The sequence below is a fragment of the Vipera berus genome (assembly GCF_964194415.1).
Source record: "Vipera berus genome assembly, chromosome: 2".
NCBI classification, from domain to species: Eukaryota; Metazoa; Chordata; class Lepidosauria; order Squamata; family Viperidae; genus Vipera; species Vipera berus.
Window position 1 is genome coordinate 188,598,748 of NC_138203.1, and position 16,722 is coordinate 188,615,469.

Consider the following 16,722-nt stretch of genomic DNA (forward strand, 5'->3'; position numbering starts at 1 on the left):
TAATTTTAGTGTTAGTACTTTGTATGTATCTATGTTAAAGGGGAGTTAAAGCACATTATGAATTTGGTTAATTTTATATTATGGATAATTTTTAGTTAGAATATGATTATTATATCTATAACCCTGTATTTAGCTCTGGGAAGTGGGGGAGGAAGGGGGGTGGTTTGGGGTGGGTGGGTTTTGGGGAAAAAAATGATCAAATAATTTTGACTCTATCTTCCTATTATTCACTTCCTCCGCATTCCTTATCACCTCTCTGTATTATTTTCTCCATTGTTACAGAATATTCTTTTGTCTTATTGGGGTTAAGAAGATAAGAAAACATAAGACATGAGATTTAGTACCCAGATGTGTGGTTTTATTTCCTTTATCTTGCACACTTTTTGCGTGTGTGTGTGATAGATCTTAAATAGGACAGAGGTCCCATCTCCAGTTCAAAGGATGAAGGGCTCTATAGCTGGGTGAATAAAGATGAGGAAGACAAGAGAAAATTGTTGAGTGAAGAGTTTAAAAAGATAAAGTGGAAAGTGCTGGACTAAGCAAGAGAATCATTTAAAAAACAACAACCTTCAGCTTCATGAAATGTCAATAAAAATTCTCTAAAAATGATATTGTACATAGAAAGACACTGGAATGTGGCAGTTAGTTAATAAAGTAATTCATTAGACTTGTGTCTTAATATACAGTATTTTACCATATCAATGGTACATACTTACTTATATTCTCTATCAAAAGAAATACATTTGGATTCATGTTTGCAAGGGTTTAGTTCAGGGACACAATGGTCGATTACTTCATCACAGAGTTCTCCTGAAATAAAAATAAAGAGAGCTTTTAATATAAATTTAGTAGAAGTTTAGTTGCATGAATTATAATCTTACAACCCTTTTTTTTAAAAAAAGAAGTTAATGGCATACCCACGATTAAAACTTTTATTGTGGTTTAAGACTAGTCAATGCAGCAACCAAAAAAAACATACACAGACTTTATATATAAACAATGCATAGTATAAGAAACATATTGTAATACTAGAAGATTTAAGGTCTTTATGAAGGTAATGAATGTTAATGTTATCATAAAACAAAATAAATGTTTATCATCAGGCACACGTTTAGAAATGCCGATGTAACCCAAAATGATTATTTGATTGTTACAAAGAAGACAAAAACAGGAAGTTTGGCAGGCTACAGGATGCATCCAGCATTCTGTCATTGCCTTGTTAGTTTGATTGTAATTCAGCAATACAGGGCTTTTCCCAAAAAAGCCTTATAAGTCTAATTAATATGTAATGTTTGACTTTCAGTGAACAAAAGCCTTCTCCAATTACTACAGAAACTAGCCCAGCTGGACTGTACAAAAATCTCAATCAATATCTGAAAATAACAACACTGATTGTAACTTCAGTCCTTGTGATTCCCAGTTTCAGTCTTACTTAAGCACTGGAGATATAGTTAAGAATGTGCAGAATTTATCTGAAGAATTGGGATTGATCCTGTCCATTAGCACTACTGATAGAGTAGTTCATTTATTGTGAATCACACTCTCATGGGCAAAATGAGCCTGATGATGTGGATACTGGCCATGGAATATGTGTTACCTTTTAATGTACCATGAGTGTTTCTTCCTCCCCCAAATAAGTTGCATCATCTCAGTTGAGCAACCCAATTTCACAGTAGAATAAAATAATATTGCTTGGATGCAGATTCACACTTTTAGCTTGCGTGCAATCTTATGACTCATGCAAAGAGAACAAGCAATTCATTTATTATTATGCTGAGTGACACTGAGTGACACTGATGGTATCAAAAGGTTTTGAAATATATGTTGATTTTTTTTAAAAAAAATCCCACAATAATGTAATAATGTGATTCAAATCCTTAATGCTAAACAGATTTAATGAGGCGTGGCGGTGAGAATGCAGTACTGCAGGTTAATTTTGCCCACTGCCAGGTCGACTCAAGGTTGACTCAGCCTTTTATCCTTCTGAGGTTGGTAAAATGAGGAGCCATGTCATTTCTCTAGTATACAAACAGTGTCAAGAAGTGACCCAACTACCTTTAGTTTGGTTCATGGCTTGTTGCCCATTTGCTGATGGCATCCCAAAGTGTTAGGTCTATCATGTATGAACCTGGGATTTTCTTATAAAGTGAATAAAAAAAATCAGTTTGAGCAGTACTGAAACTGGCATCAATCCAGTTGATGCCTGTTCCGTTTGTGCAAAAAATGTACAGACAGTTTTATTTTTAAAAAATTAGGGACTCAGTCAAAATGGAACATAATTATTAATAATAATAATATTAATTATTATTATTTCTGACAACTGAAAGAAAATAAATGCTGATATTTTAGATATTATCAGCAATTTATACAAATACTAATACAATTTTTTGGAGATTTCAGTGTATTTTAAGGTATATTCTGTCAAAATGTAATACAAATAATATAACGGTGGTGTGTGTGTATACACACACAGTATCTAGATCTGTAGACACACACACACACTATACATACACACAGTTTATATATATACACTGACACAAATACACAAGATATGTATATATTCAACATATACTATATAAAATTATATGTATGTGTGAGTTTGTTCTTTAAAATCAAGCTGAGGTAATACAAAGAGGAATCAAGGTTTGAAAGCATCATGACATTCCTTTTCACATATATATTTCATATACCTTAAATCAAATAATAGGATGAGATTGTGAATTTTTGTTTTTTGATGAGTTGCAATTTAAGTATTATCTTCCAAAAAGTGGTGATATATATGACTATTCTGATGTTTAGATATAGGGCCAAGAGCCTTAAGTGTCTCCAACCCCACTCCAGCATGTAAGAGTATAATACTTACTTTACAAATTAATAAGCCTATAATAGCTGAATGCACTGCTAGATATTTAATACTATGGGAGGGTAAAGAATAAAGAATCAGAATGTCTGATATATAATCCTCAACAGAAGTCACACTGGCATCATTGTAACTTTCATATAGATTTAAAATGAAATCTAAAAAAGTTAAGATTTTAGATGTATTGGATGCCCATTAAGTGTATCTTTAGGAAGTTAATTGATGGGGTCAGCTAATTATTGGAGATGTAATGCTTAAAATTAACATATTTTCATATGATATGGCCATATACTATGATAGCCATGATTTCATATATACATTTAGTCAGAGATGATTCAGTTTATATTGTGCAAGCTTATATTCTCTTGAATTATTTACTAATGACAAGAGTGAAATAGAGAAATAACAATGGAAGAATATACATTTTCTATTAATTATACAGTGATTTGGAGAACTTACAAATAATTTACAAATATTTCTTAAAAATAATTTAATGCCAAGCTTTTGAAATTTGGAATGTGTATATGAGTTAAGTTTCATTTTTCACGTTTTCATAATGTTAATAAACTTAAAGATTAAGTTTGGGATGATATACATTTGAAACAATGCTAATTTTTGATTACTGTATGATCGTTTCCTTGCACATAAATTGAGATACTTTTTTATTTTTGAAATTAAATATATTTTATATTGATCAAACCTACATTGCTTATTGTAAGTTATATTGGTGAATAGGATAAACGAGGCTTCCTCAACTTCTTACCATTGAGATGCAGATGACTTTGGGCCACTTGCTCTTTCCCAGTCTTAGGAAGAAGGCAAATCCATTTCTTAATTACTTCTCAAAATCTTTTTAATTTGTTCTGGTCTAATTTATTGTGTTTCAGTGTTTTTACATTAAGAGGGAGACATATGCAGCAGACATCCCTGACTTGTTGACAGGATTAGGATAACTTCTTACGTTAAGAGACTTTTCACTTTTTAGACATCCCACTGCATTATGAGCCTGTTAAACCAAACTACTACTTTTAATGAAATATGGTCTAGATAATTCTGACATTATAATTATCCATATTATAATTGAAGGCTAGTGGATATAGCTACATTTTAAAGGCACTCTTATTGCATTACTGCCTATCTTGGGGTATCCAGTTTGTCCTGAGTCCAGTAAAAGTTTTTTTTTTAGCAAAGGCTTGAATGCAACTTGGTATATTCACAACTTGTTAAAGACTGTCCAATCCAGGTTCCTATGAAATTTCCTCAACAGCACTGGTCTTTGTCCAGTGCTGTGCTTCATACAGAAGCAGGAGTCCTTAAAGCTGAAGCTAATACATCAGGGGTGTCAAACTCAATTTCTTTGAGGGCCGCATCAGCATTGTGGTTGCCCTCAGGGGGCCATGTGGGTGTGGCCTAGGTGGGCGTGGCCTACTGGGTGGGCGTGGCTAGAGTGTGTATGGCCTACTGGGGGGCATGGCCAGCTCTACATCGTTCGCATCAAGGGTGCCTATGGGGGCCTGGGCAGGAGTGAGACAGATCTGAAGGTCTCTGGCAGGAGGAGGGTCTCTGGGCCAGGGCCAAGGCATTGGGGGCCGTTCCCTCACTGTTTCCAGGATGGCTTCGCGGGCCACATGAAACCACTTCGCGGGCCAGATCTGGCCCCCGGGCCTTGTGTTTGACATGTCTGTACATGGATCAATATCTTCAAATTTTCATCATTTTTCAAAAATGGGAGAAAGCAGCTGAAGGAAAAGCTGCATTACCAGTTTCTTCTCTCACACATTGATTACAACAGGGTATGACTCAGTCAAAAAGAATATAGACAAGTATTTTCTATAAAACTACAGAGTGAGAGCTATCTAATTCTTGCTAATATCTATTTAAGTAATCATCAGACTTAACCCTGCATGTATTTTAATCAAATTACTATGCCAAAATTCTGAACAGCTCTGACACCAGCACTCTGTAATGTCTTATAAACTGTTGTTTTTGGAAGAAAAATTCCAGAAAATCCCATAAAGTGAGGAGATTGTCATTGTAAGTCAAGAGCAATTGAAATAACAGTCCACATGCTATTTTATTATCAATTTTACCATGAAGTTCGACACAAAGTTATTGTGCCCTTATTACAGGTAGTTGTCAACTTACAACCGAAGTTATGAGGGATATCCCTGGAGGTACTCATGACCTTAAATGAAATTGGCATAGTTGGTTCCACACTACAATCACATGACCACACTTGGCAACTGGGTTGCATTCAGAGACATTTTCATCCCATGATCACGTCATGACTTTTATGACGGTTTGCTGAAAACCGGAAGTAAATGCCTTTTCTTCTGGTTTTCAGCACAACTATGCCTATGCAAATCACTGGTTATTTAGCAACCATTGCAAAAAAGATCATAAAATCAGATTGTGACAGGCAGTGTCCATTATGGTTGTAATTCAAGGACTTTCTATATATCTATATTCATATTGCACTGACTCCTTTTATCTCAGTTATCTTTTAGCTGATCACAGTGATATACTGTCTAACAATATTGACACATTTTGACATATAGCTGGCAAAATCTGTAGGATTTTACTAAGAACTAAGTAACTATATTTTTACATTTAGCTTGTTTCCCTTTAAAATATTATTTTATTTGATCAATCTTCTTTAATTTTATTCTGTTATATTGTAAGACTTCTCACTGACTGAAGTAAAGTCCTTTGTGTTTGAAAGTACTGATGGATTTGGTGATTCAAAAAATAACTATTTGCTAGTTGGTGAAGATGTCTCCATCCCTTCCTATGTCATAGAACATTCTGTTTACCTGTTTCTTTAACCCCCAGAAATGGAGCATATTTTAGAATAGGATACCATGTTATAATAGTTATATTTATAATTACATTTGCGGCCCAATTTTTTTTTGAAAAGACAAATAATACTAAATGCTGATTCTTTGGTAGAATGCAGGCTCCACTTTTTTTAAAAGAAAGGTTAAAAGAATAATCAAATCATTAAAAAATCAAAATGAAAATCAATGTCTGGTGTGGCACAGGATGTGGCAGGTGATGAGGAAAAGATCTATTGGATATATAGTCGTTTGCAGTGACCATGGGACCTATTTCTCAATAGCTAAATCCTTTCTGCCCCAAACTCAATGAGGAAGAAGCAATATTGTGCATTTAATTACCAAACACTAGAAAACATAAGTGGTATGTATTCTGTTATGATAATTCCATGTGGAAAGCAGAATAATTAAATGAAGCCAAATGCATGCAAATATTTTCTAGTCTGCTGGGCTGGCTTTTGTTTTGCAGTCATTAAAAGCCATAATGAATCAGGATTAACATATGTTTCTAGCAGTTAATCCTACGTGGGTTAAAGGCCTGGAGAACCCCACCCCCCTTGTTTCATTTGCCAAAGAACAATGCATTTCCCACTAAGGAAATTTTGCTTTCTAAAATTCTCTTCTGCCAAAAACAATTCCAGGCATATCAGTTATTTCAGAAATCAAAAAAAGCCACAAAGAAAAGAACAGGTACACATTCATCACAGATGAAAGATTAATGCCAGTATAACTACTCACTTGATCAAAACAAAACAAAAACTAGCCTACTGAATTTAGTGGGCAACATTTTTGAGGAGCCATGCAGTACAAACAGTAAAAGTCCTACTTGTGTCAAAAACATTCCTTGATATTTTAACGTATTTTTTTTATTTAATTGCTAGGATAAACTGTTGACAATATCCAAAAGACAGTGTTTTGTTCCAGTGAATATATATAATTTTTATTAAGAAAATTTTAGAACAATAAACACAACATAGAAATGTTGAAAGAAAAGAGTAAGGAAAGGGTAAGGAAATGAAAGAAAAGTAGTAAGTGAAAAAATGCAGATAGAGAAAGGAAAAGTTATAAAAAAGCACTTGCTGTTTTATTAAACAGCAGTTACAATTTCTATTTTACCCACTCTATAAGGTTACTTCTCCACTGAAATTTTAGATACAGTTTAGTTTCTGTCTATCAAACACATATACTCCAGTAGAAATTAACAAACATCCAAGACATTTTTAAAATCTAATCATGAGAGACCAGTTATATTTGATTCTTGCAACAATCACATAATTCTCTTAGAGCAGAAATAAAATTCCTTCTTTCTAACTGGCAGTATTATAGTTACTTCAAATAGGGATGATCAGAGTTTTCTACTTTAAACTAGATAAAAGCAGCACTTGGCAATTGTTTTAGAGCAAGACAATTATCTAAAAGGAATTAAAATTCTCCCTAGAACCTATGCAGATTAATCTGTATTCTAATTTAAAACAATGTCGAAGTTTTTGGCATTTCTACGTTCTTTGGCATTTCTCTTTTGATAGCTTCATGATATAATTCAAAGATGGGGCCTCCAAAACATCTCTACAAGCAGACCTGCTACTCTTCCTGGGGGGAAAAAGAATCAGTTTCAAGTCATCCAAAACTCTTTTCAAATATAGCTGACAGAATGGTTCAAAGCTGTATCTTACTAACAAAGCGATAAAAAAAATCAGATTCATCAGTATTATCAAGAATGACTTTCTTGAACTACAAAGCAATGATCTATGTGCTATAAATGAAAATCTGAGCCCTGTAAATGAAATATTGAAGGGAAAAGTTCTAGCATCTAATTCTAAACCAACCTCAAGAGGCTTGAAAGTGAGCATAGTTATGAAACTAGGAGCAAATCACAGTCTTCCTTCTAGGGCTGATTTTTTTGTACAATTTTTTACAAATTAGCTAGCAAAATAGTTTATAAAAGGTAAAGGTAAAGGTTCCCTGCACATGCGTGCTAGTCATTTCCAACTCTAGGGGCCAGTGCTCATCTCCGTTTCAAAGCCGAAGAGCCAGCACTTGTCTGAGGACGTCTCCGTGGTCATGTGGCTGGCATGACTAGACGCCAAAGGTGCACGGAACGCTGTTACCTTCCCACCGTAGTGGTCCCTATTTTTCTACTTGCATTTTTTACGTGCTTTCGAACTGCTAGATTGGCAGAAGCTGGGACGAGTAACAGGCGCTCACTCTGTTACGCGGCACTCGGGATTTGACCCACCAAACTGCCGATCTTCTGATCAACAAGCTCAGCGTCCTAACCCACTGAGCCACCGCGTCCCTAAATAGTTTATAGTGTCATCCAAAACATATCAGAGCCCTGTATGGAAAAGGAGATGCCAGACATTTATGCTAGTTTTAAACTAGGCCAAAGAGCAAAATACATTATTGCTAATGCATGTTGGATAACTGAGAAAGCCGAATACACCCCAAAAGAAAATAGATGCCTTATTGATTATAGAAAGGTTTTTAATTGAATTAGGTATGTGGAATGTGCTTAGGAGAATGGAAATGGCAAGACTCATCCATAAGTTTGTTCCTCAGAGTATCTCCCTGCAAAGAAATTGATCTGAAACTGTAATCTCCAGTGTATCTGAGAGGGGTTTTTTTTTGGGGGGGAGGGGGAAATTATTTTGCTTAAACCATGGTTTGGTGTCTCCAAATTGGACACTTGGTTTACCCACTTCGTCTTTTAACTATTTATAAAGAAGCTGCTTATCATTAAATTGACCTGTAGGACAATATTTTATGGGATTAAATATCAAGAAAAGTTTTTTTAAAAAAAGGAATTTAAAGAGGACTTATTTGGTCAGGGTTAATGTATACCGTATGTTGTGGGGTTTGGTAGCTATTATTGATTTTTTTTTAAAAAAAAGTTTGAATGACAAGGCTTTAAAAATCAATGCATAAGCGGGGAGAGATTTGTTGCTTCATTTTTTAGAGAAAGTGATAAATTGGAATACAAAATGGATTCGATTCAGATTAAAATATAATATGTTAGCTCTCAATAGACTTTGGCTGATTAGAACTAAATGATGAGTTTTTATCAATTGATTATTGATAAGGGATGAGATATAGGAAGAAGATATCCTTTTATTGAAATATTAGAGAAAGTGGTTTATAAAGGGAGATTCTTTACAACTGGAGACACAAGGAATTGAACCTGCAAAGGTTCATGGTCTACTACAAAGCTATTGTTTTTCAAATAAACAGGAGACTCTTTTTCTTGGAGAAGAAGGGGAATGTTAGCAAATTCCAAACCTGTTAAATCTACCTCTCTCTAAACAGGCAGGCAATAATTCTCTAAATTACTGGCATAGCTGAACATTCAGCCAGTTGCCAGGTTGCTGCTGTGTTTGGACACAGTCTGGCTCTTTCGTTACAGTGAAATTATGTTCAATTTGAGCAAGAGCACGTGTTTTCTCAAACCACATTTCAATAGATACAACCTGTTCTCTTCCATGCTTGCCTTCTTTTTCACCACTGCGGGAGTAAAAATAATTTAGTCACTCTGATTTAGGGAAGTTTGCTTTTATTGACAATAAATTCTGTATGTAATGTCTAAAATTCTAAACAAACAGGTGCCTCATGTTGTTTACAATGCAATCAAAGCCTATAAAGCAAAATTAAACAAAATTATGGACCCAAAAATAAAAGAAGCCACAGAGGTCAGAAATGGAGAATATTAATATGAATGATTTGCCCCTGCCGTGTTTCAGTCATAAAATCAGATCAACACAGAATTGAAAAGAACCTGGACTTCAACTAGATAAGTTAAGCTCAGGTACTGTAGTCAAGTACTATAGGTGTAGATCTATAGTATCCTGATACTTAGAAAATATAGAAAGAGAAATTATTCATTTTAGTGGCCTGATTACTGCATAAAAGGCTATTTTTAGTGGCAAACCATTGGTATGCTGCTTATTATTATTTTGTGGTGTCTGCTTGTGTAATTTGCCTATTTTTCTAAGAAACATATTTTTATTATTAGATTATTTATTGAAAATTCAGCATTAAACAGTACTTTATGTCTTATGCTGATTTAAATTTAAATGCTTTTTTAGGATAACCCTCTTCTAAAATTTAGAATTTTTGGCAGCAATAAGACAATACATCTAATAAAATATGTTCTGTTTACAGACAAAGTAAAACAAATAAAAAATACCTTATTTATTTGTTTAGTAAAATAAGCCCGCACCTTATTTTTACCTATTAACAAAGAGCAATAACAAAAATTTAAAAGCATATATATATATATATATATATATATATATATATATATATATATATATGTATGTGTGTGTGTGTGTGTGTGTGTAAATTTATATATATATATATATATATATATATATATATATATATATATATATATATATATATATATATATATATATATATATATATATATATATATATATTTATATACATATACATATATACATATATACATATATACATATATACATATATACAAATATATATATATTGTTAATTACAAAAGTCTCAATTTCTAAACTCTGGGGTCAGGTTCAACCATTACAGACGTTTCTTGAAGAAATATGGCTAATTGCAGCAGTTCAATCAGCATGAAGGTTTTCTAAGCCAAGTATTTACATAAGCATCCCAAAGGAGCCCACAAAACATTTTAAGTTTAAGACATTTTAGATTTTCTTACCAGCTCACTCAAACATGACACTGATTGAATCCCATGTTATGTAATACTGTTCCGCTTATAAGGGGCTTTTCTGTAAGTGTCCAGAGCTCAGAGAGTAACACGGCCAGTTCACATTTTCATATTTTAAAAGAACATAAAAAAAATTTCATCACGGTACTGCGATTGTAACAGCTTATGATTTGGTGGCTTATATCCTTAAATCATTGGGCAAATGCAATTACAGTTTCTAAAATCTCAGGGCATTGTTGAAGAAGTGGGTGGAAGAGAAAAAAAAATGAGGGTAGAGTTTTTCAAACTTTGGAGATTTTTCATTGGGTGTGTAGCGGGGCTGGCCGAAGGGCTTTGTGGGAGCCTAGCCGGAGAGAGAGGGGAGTGGGAAGCTCAGACAGCTGCTGCTGGTTTGGGCACAGCGGGCGTGGATCAGGAGGAAGGAAAGAAAAGGGGAAGGAGAAAGGGGTGGGTGGGGGTGGTTGCTATTGTTGGGGAGAGGCCAGGTGAAGCCGAAGAGGAGTTTGAGGTTTTATGTGATTCTTTTCTTCTGAAATTGAGGGAAGGAGAGAGAGAGAGAGAGAGTGAGAAAGCGGAGTTTAATTGTTTTCTTTCACAGGGGGATATCTCAAGCAAAGGGAAAAGTGAGAGTGAGAAAAGGGAAAGCTTGCTGGGGTTTTAAATTCAGGTTTTAACTAGAAAGGAAGTGGGTGGTGGTGGGAATTGGCATAGAGAGACCTGGGACTATGAGTGCCGACAGAAGAGAAGGAGAGGCTGGTCGCTACAGCTTCAGAGACCAGCAGCCATCCAAATTTTGATCCTTATCACCTGTGCAGCTGTAGACATTGTGGGGAGCTGCCCTCGCGGGGCGAGCTGTTGCTGCAAAGCACTATCTTCGCTCGTGCTTTCTGTTGCTGCCTGGAGCCAGAGGGCCTTCCCCCCATTTTTCCAAGTGGCTGCTACAAGCCCTTGACTATTATTGCCACGACTGCCAGGGGGTTGATAAACACTGTCACACACTGACTGCCGTCGCTAGGGGTTGGTCATCTTTGTTCCTGTAAACCTCTTTGATGACAAGAACCTGCCACCCCTTCACTCTGCATAAGTTCCCACTAAAAAGAACATGCTATCAATGCCTGGACAGCGCGGCTGCTAAGCGTAACTGAAGGGGGGGCGAGGAGGGCCTGGGATTTGGTGGCGTCTGAGGGGGTTATGCTACAGGTGAAAATACCATGTGTCAGAGAAAAGGTGAAAATCAAGCAGCTGTCATTTAAGCACAGGCATACATTTTATTATTTTCTGTATTGTTCTTTGTTTTCTTCTTAGGAATATTTGAACAAAATGCTTTGATGTTCCTTGTAGTTTTCAAATGGATATGGATGTTAATGTGAAGGCAGTAAAATAAATAAATGTAGAGTTGCTTGCTGAAATAACTGACATGGGTAGATAGATTATTTATTTAAAATCTTTGTTCTTGAAACAGGAACCACTTTGCCAGTATTATTATGTGTGAAATAGGAACCTCTATCCCCCTAACCTTAGAATAAGTTGCATCACATCAAGGTGTGAATTTAGCACATACAAGCTGAAAAAGCACTGCTGAAGGAAACCAAAGGCCCATTAAATCCTGCATAAATACATACTATATGATCTTTATTATGATCAATGATCCATTCAAATCTTAAAGTGGCCTAAGTGATACCCAAAAAGAGAGGAAAAGGAGCAATTATATCCCCACACTGATCTTTTGCAATATCTGCCTATATTCATGGTGTTGGATTAATACAGGTAGTCTTCGATTTACAGCAGTTCATTTAATGACATTCATTTAAGTTACAATGGCACTGAAAAAAGTGACTTATGAACACTTTTCACACTTATGACCATTGTTGCATGTCACATGGTTTACATTCGGATGCTTGACAACTGACTCACACTTATGACAATTGTCTTGTGCTGGAGTCATGTGATCCCCTTTTGCAAACTTCTGGCAAGCAAAGTCAATGAAGAAGCCAGATTCACTTAACAACCATGTTCCTAATTTAAGAACTGCAGTGATTCATTTAACAAATGGGGTGAAAAAAGATGTAAAACTCACTTAACAAATGTCTGACTTAGCAACATAAATGCTGGGCTCAATTGTGGTAATAAGTCGAGCACTACCTGTATATTACAATGGAATTATTTGTGCAATAGACAGATGAAGACAGTTATGGAAACATCGCAATTTACAAAAATAGGTCTATGAATAGGCACTTATGTATGCACAGTATGTATGTATACACATCCATTCGCATGGAAGTGGAGGATGCCCCATTACTTCTATTACTGTTATTGTACTAACAATCTCAGGGATCCCAAAATGCTGGAGATTAAAGTAAGGACAGAAAGTGGATGAAGCTTTCAGAAGATTGCAGTGATGGCAAAGCTCTAGGGCAAAGCACCCACATAGTAATGTTTTGCAGTGAAGAGCATATCTCTTAAGTAATAACTAATATGCCAACATTTTAGATACACAAATGCATATACAAACCCAACTTTCCTGGATACTTAATAGTGATACCAGTATTATGGGCGAGATGTGTATAGCAATAAGAAAAAAAAATACCTAGAATACTGCAACCAGTTTTGGTCTCCACACTATAAAAAAGATGTTGAGACTCTGGAGAGAGGGCAGAGAAGAGCAATAAGGATGATTAGGGGCCTGGAGGCTAAAACATATGAAGAACGGTTACAGGAACTGGGCATGGCTAGTCTAGTGAAGAGAAGGAGCAGGGGAGACATTTATTTATTTTTTATTTATTTATTTTTGGGACTTATATGCCGCCCTATCTCCCGAAGGACTCAGGGCGGCTAACAACAATAAAAACAACAATACAAAAATTAAAAAAGAATTAAATAAACAGCCCCAAAATAAATTAACTACACAGTTAAAAATTAAAACATTTTAAAAACCCTTCGTCAATCCAGGCCAGCCTGATGGAAAAGGAAAGTTTTGAGGTCGCGGCGAAAGGACCGGAGGTCCGGGGCCATCCGAAGCTCAAGGGGGACTTGGTTCCAAAGGGCTGGTGCTCCCACAGAGAAGGCCCTCCCCCTAGGGGTCGCCAGCCAACATTGTCTGGCCGATGGCACATGATACTGTTGTTCCAATATTTGAGGGCTGTCACGGAGAGGAGGGGGTCAACCTATTTTCCAAAGCACCCGAAGGCCAGACAAGAAACAATGGATGGAAACTGATCAAGGAGAGTTTTAACCTGGATATAGGGAGAAATTTTCTGACAGTGAAAAAAATCAACCAATGGAACTTAGCTTGCCTTCAGAAGTTGGGGGTGCTTCATCACTGGAAGCTTTCAAGAAGAGACTGGACAGCCATTTATCAGAAATGGTATAGGATCTCCTGCTTGAGCAGGGGGTTGGACTAGATGACCTACAAGGTCCCTTCCAACTTTGTTATTCTATTCTATTCTATTCTATTCTATTCTATTCTATTCTATTCTATTCTATTCTATTCTATTCTATTCTGTTCTGTTCTGTTCTGTTCTGTTCTGTTCTGTTCTGTTCTGTTCTGTTCTATTCTATTCTATTCTATTCTATTCTATTCTATTCTATTCTATAATTCTCTACCAATAAATACCATAAATATTTTCCTAAATATCTGAAACCAACCATTTTTAAAAAGCATAACCTCCACTTTTTTTGACTGGGACCAGAAAGAAGGTAGAATCCTCTCTTTTCTATGCTACATTGATGTCCAGTCCAATTTTTCTCAATTACTAATGGTGGAAAATATTCCTAACTCATTTCTTTTTTTTCTGATGTATTTTTGACATTATTTGGTGCATCTGTTTAGGTGGGGAACCAATTGCTGTAACTGAAGAATAATTAAAACTATAGGAATTAAAATAATGATTCTCCCTGTGTTTTGCTGCCTTTCCTGAGGGAAGATGCAAGCAGTTCAGATTGTAGCATTCTTATAAAGTCTGCTCCCCCGCGCCAACAATAGTCAAACAAGTCCTCCTTGTGTGGAAAAAGATCAGTTAAGTTACATGAGATTCCATGTGCTATGTGGAGATGTTTCTTCTAAAATTTCTCAAAATCATATGCTAACCTGTATAGTTGGGTAGGCAAAGGCAAGCGTAATTGTTTATCCCATCCTTACAAGTTGAGTTGTTCTCACAATCGTTATCTTGACAGTCATCTGGATTCAGTTCACATTTCTTCCCTTCAAATCCAGTAGGGCAGGAACAGCTTTTAACATAGGAAGAAAGGAGAGATGGTCATTAACTGGCATTTCAGGCAAAAATGACTTAGAAACAGGAACTGCATATATAAACACACTCACACAAACAAGAGGGGAAGTCTCTGAAAATCAAGGGATACTAAATGAGAAAGTTTATGCAGATTCTAACTTCAGCACATAAGCAAAAGTTTCTCAGACTGAGGTAAATTGTCATAATTTAATATCTACATTTTATCACAGAAATTATATATATATCTCTGAGGAGCGAACTGTAAAAAGGGGGATAGGAAGAAGAATAGTGGATCATTTAATTAAGACAGATAACTACATCTGGGATTGCCCAGATCTTTTCAATTCTGCCATATCATGTAGTTTAGCAATTCAATGGGCAGATGACAGGTCTGGATGTCTACAGATGGCAGATCAGCTTCAGTGAATTTTGTGGTTTGTTCCAGATTCATGCTTTACAATTCTGGCAGCACACATACTTGCAGATATATTCAATTGTTTTTTTCTTCCTGGATACGTAATAAGAAGGCAGGTTTATGTCTTAGCAGTAAATCTTTTCTGGATTATGTAACTTTTGGCATCAAAGATATATGTATGTGTTCTATTGCATTCTATTGTTCTATGACACACAAACACACTATATCCACAGTATTTAGAAGTAAACATTATGTATGCAGCAGAAATAGCCGGAATAGTTTTTTTCTGGGTCAAAACTAAATTGAAGAATACAGCTAAGGTATGATAAGCATGACTTCATCAAAACCATAGCCATAAATCTTAGTAATCTGGCATTATGTATATAATAATGTCAGTAGTGCTGAACTTTACAGATGAACTTAAAGGTCCTAAACATTTTGATGATAATTACTTCTGAAAACACCAATTTCCCTTTTATAATTTTATTTTTAAAACATATATACTGCAAAATGAAGAAGAAATACAATACCATAAATATATAACCATGAAATATTATTGTAAGGCCTGGGTGGAAAACTACGTTTTAGTCTCTGCTGTACAATAACAAGGAGGGGATTTGCCTTGGCTTCAGTCTCTATTTCTTCCATAATATGGGGTCCAACTCAGAAAAAAGAAATTGGTAGGATTTGCCAAAGGTACCATACTTGTAAAGGTAAAGGTTCCCCCGCACATGCATGCTAGTCATTTCCAACTCTAGGGGCTGGTGCTCATCTCCGTTTCAAAGCCGAAGAGCCAGCGCTTGTCCGAGGACATCTCCATGGTCATGTGGCCGGCATGACTAGATGCCAAAGGCGCACGGAACGCTGTTACCTTCCCACCGTAGTAGGGACGCGCTGGCTCAGTGGGTTAGGACGCTGATCTTGTCGATCAGAAGGTCGGCAGTTTGGCGGGTTGAATCCCAAGTGCCGTGTAACAGAGTGAGCGCCTGTTACTCATCCCAGCTTCTGCCAACCTAGCAGTTCGAAAGCACATAAAAATGCAAGTAGAAAAATAGCGACCACTATGGTGGGAAGGTAACAGCGTTCTGTGCGCCTTTGGCATCTAGTCATGCCAGCCACATGACCACGGAGACGTCCTCGGACAAGTGCTGGCTCTTCGGCTTTGAAACGGAGATGAGCACCGGCCCCTAGAGTTGGAAACGACTAGCACGCATCTGCAGGGGAACATTTACCTTTTACCTTTACCATACTTGTGGAGAAAGACGATGTGGGAAAATAAGTTATCTGAATACTTTAGGCATAAGCTGTATAAGTCTTTAGATATAATTGTATGTATACTACATTGAGTTCAGAAGACAATAAACCAGTTAGTGAAACTGCTTCAACAGGAACATGAAAATCCTATATATGTTCCTGTTGAAGCAGTTTCACTAACTGGTTTATTGTCTTCTGAACTCAATGTAGTATACATACTAGATTTTGCCTATTTTTTGTGCTGCTCTTTCCAGTTTGCAAAATAGCTTCAAAAGCTGTTCTGAGAAAAGCATATTAGAATAATACAATTCTCAGGTTTTAGTAGAAAAGACAGGTCCTTTTCCCCAGGTGGGGATGCCCCACATTTATGAGTTGAAACTCAGAAAAGACCATTCTAGCCACTATTGTGTGGCTGTTCAGCACTAGTGATG

General features: G+C 36.1%; 1 protein-coding gene across 1 annotated transcript in view; it reads right to left on the reverse strand.

Moving 5' to 3' along the window:
• The window catches only part of SLIT3 (slit guidance ligand 3), a gene marked incomplete at its 3' end in the record, with an annotated part of 569,754 nt that overhangs the window by 49,006 nt on the left and 504,026 nt on the right, over positions 1-16,722 (reverse strand). Inside the window, exons 28-29 of the mRNA XM_081320704.1 lie at positions 14,481-14,620; positions 717-810 (exon numbers count right to left, since the gene is read on the reverse strand). Coding sequence (XP_081176830.1) covers positions 717-810; positions 14,481-14,620 — 234 coding nt within the window. The remainder of the gene's footprint in view (positions 1-716; positions 811-14,480; positions 14,621-16,722) is intronic.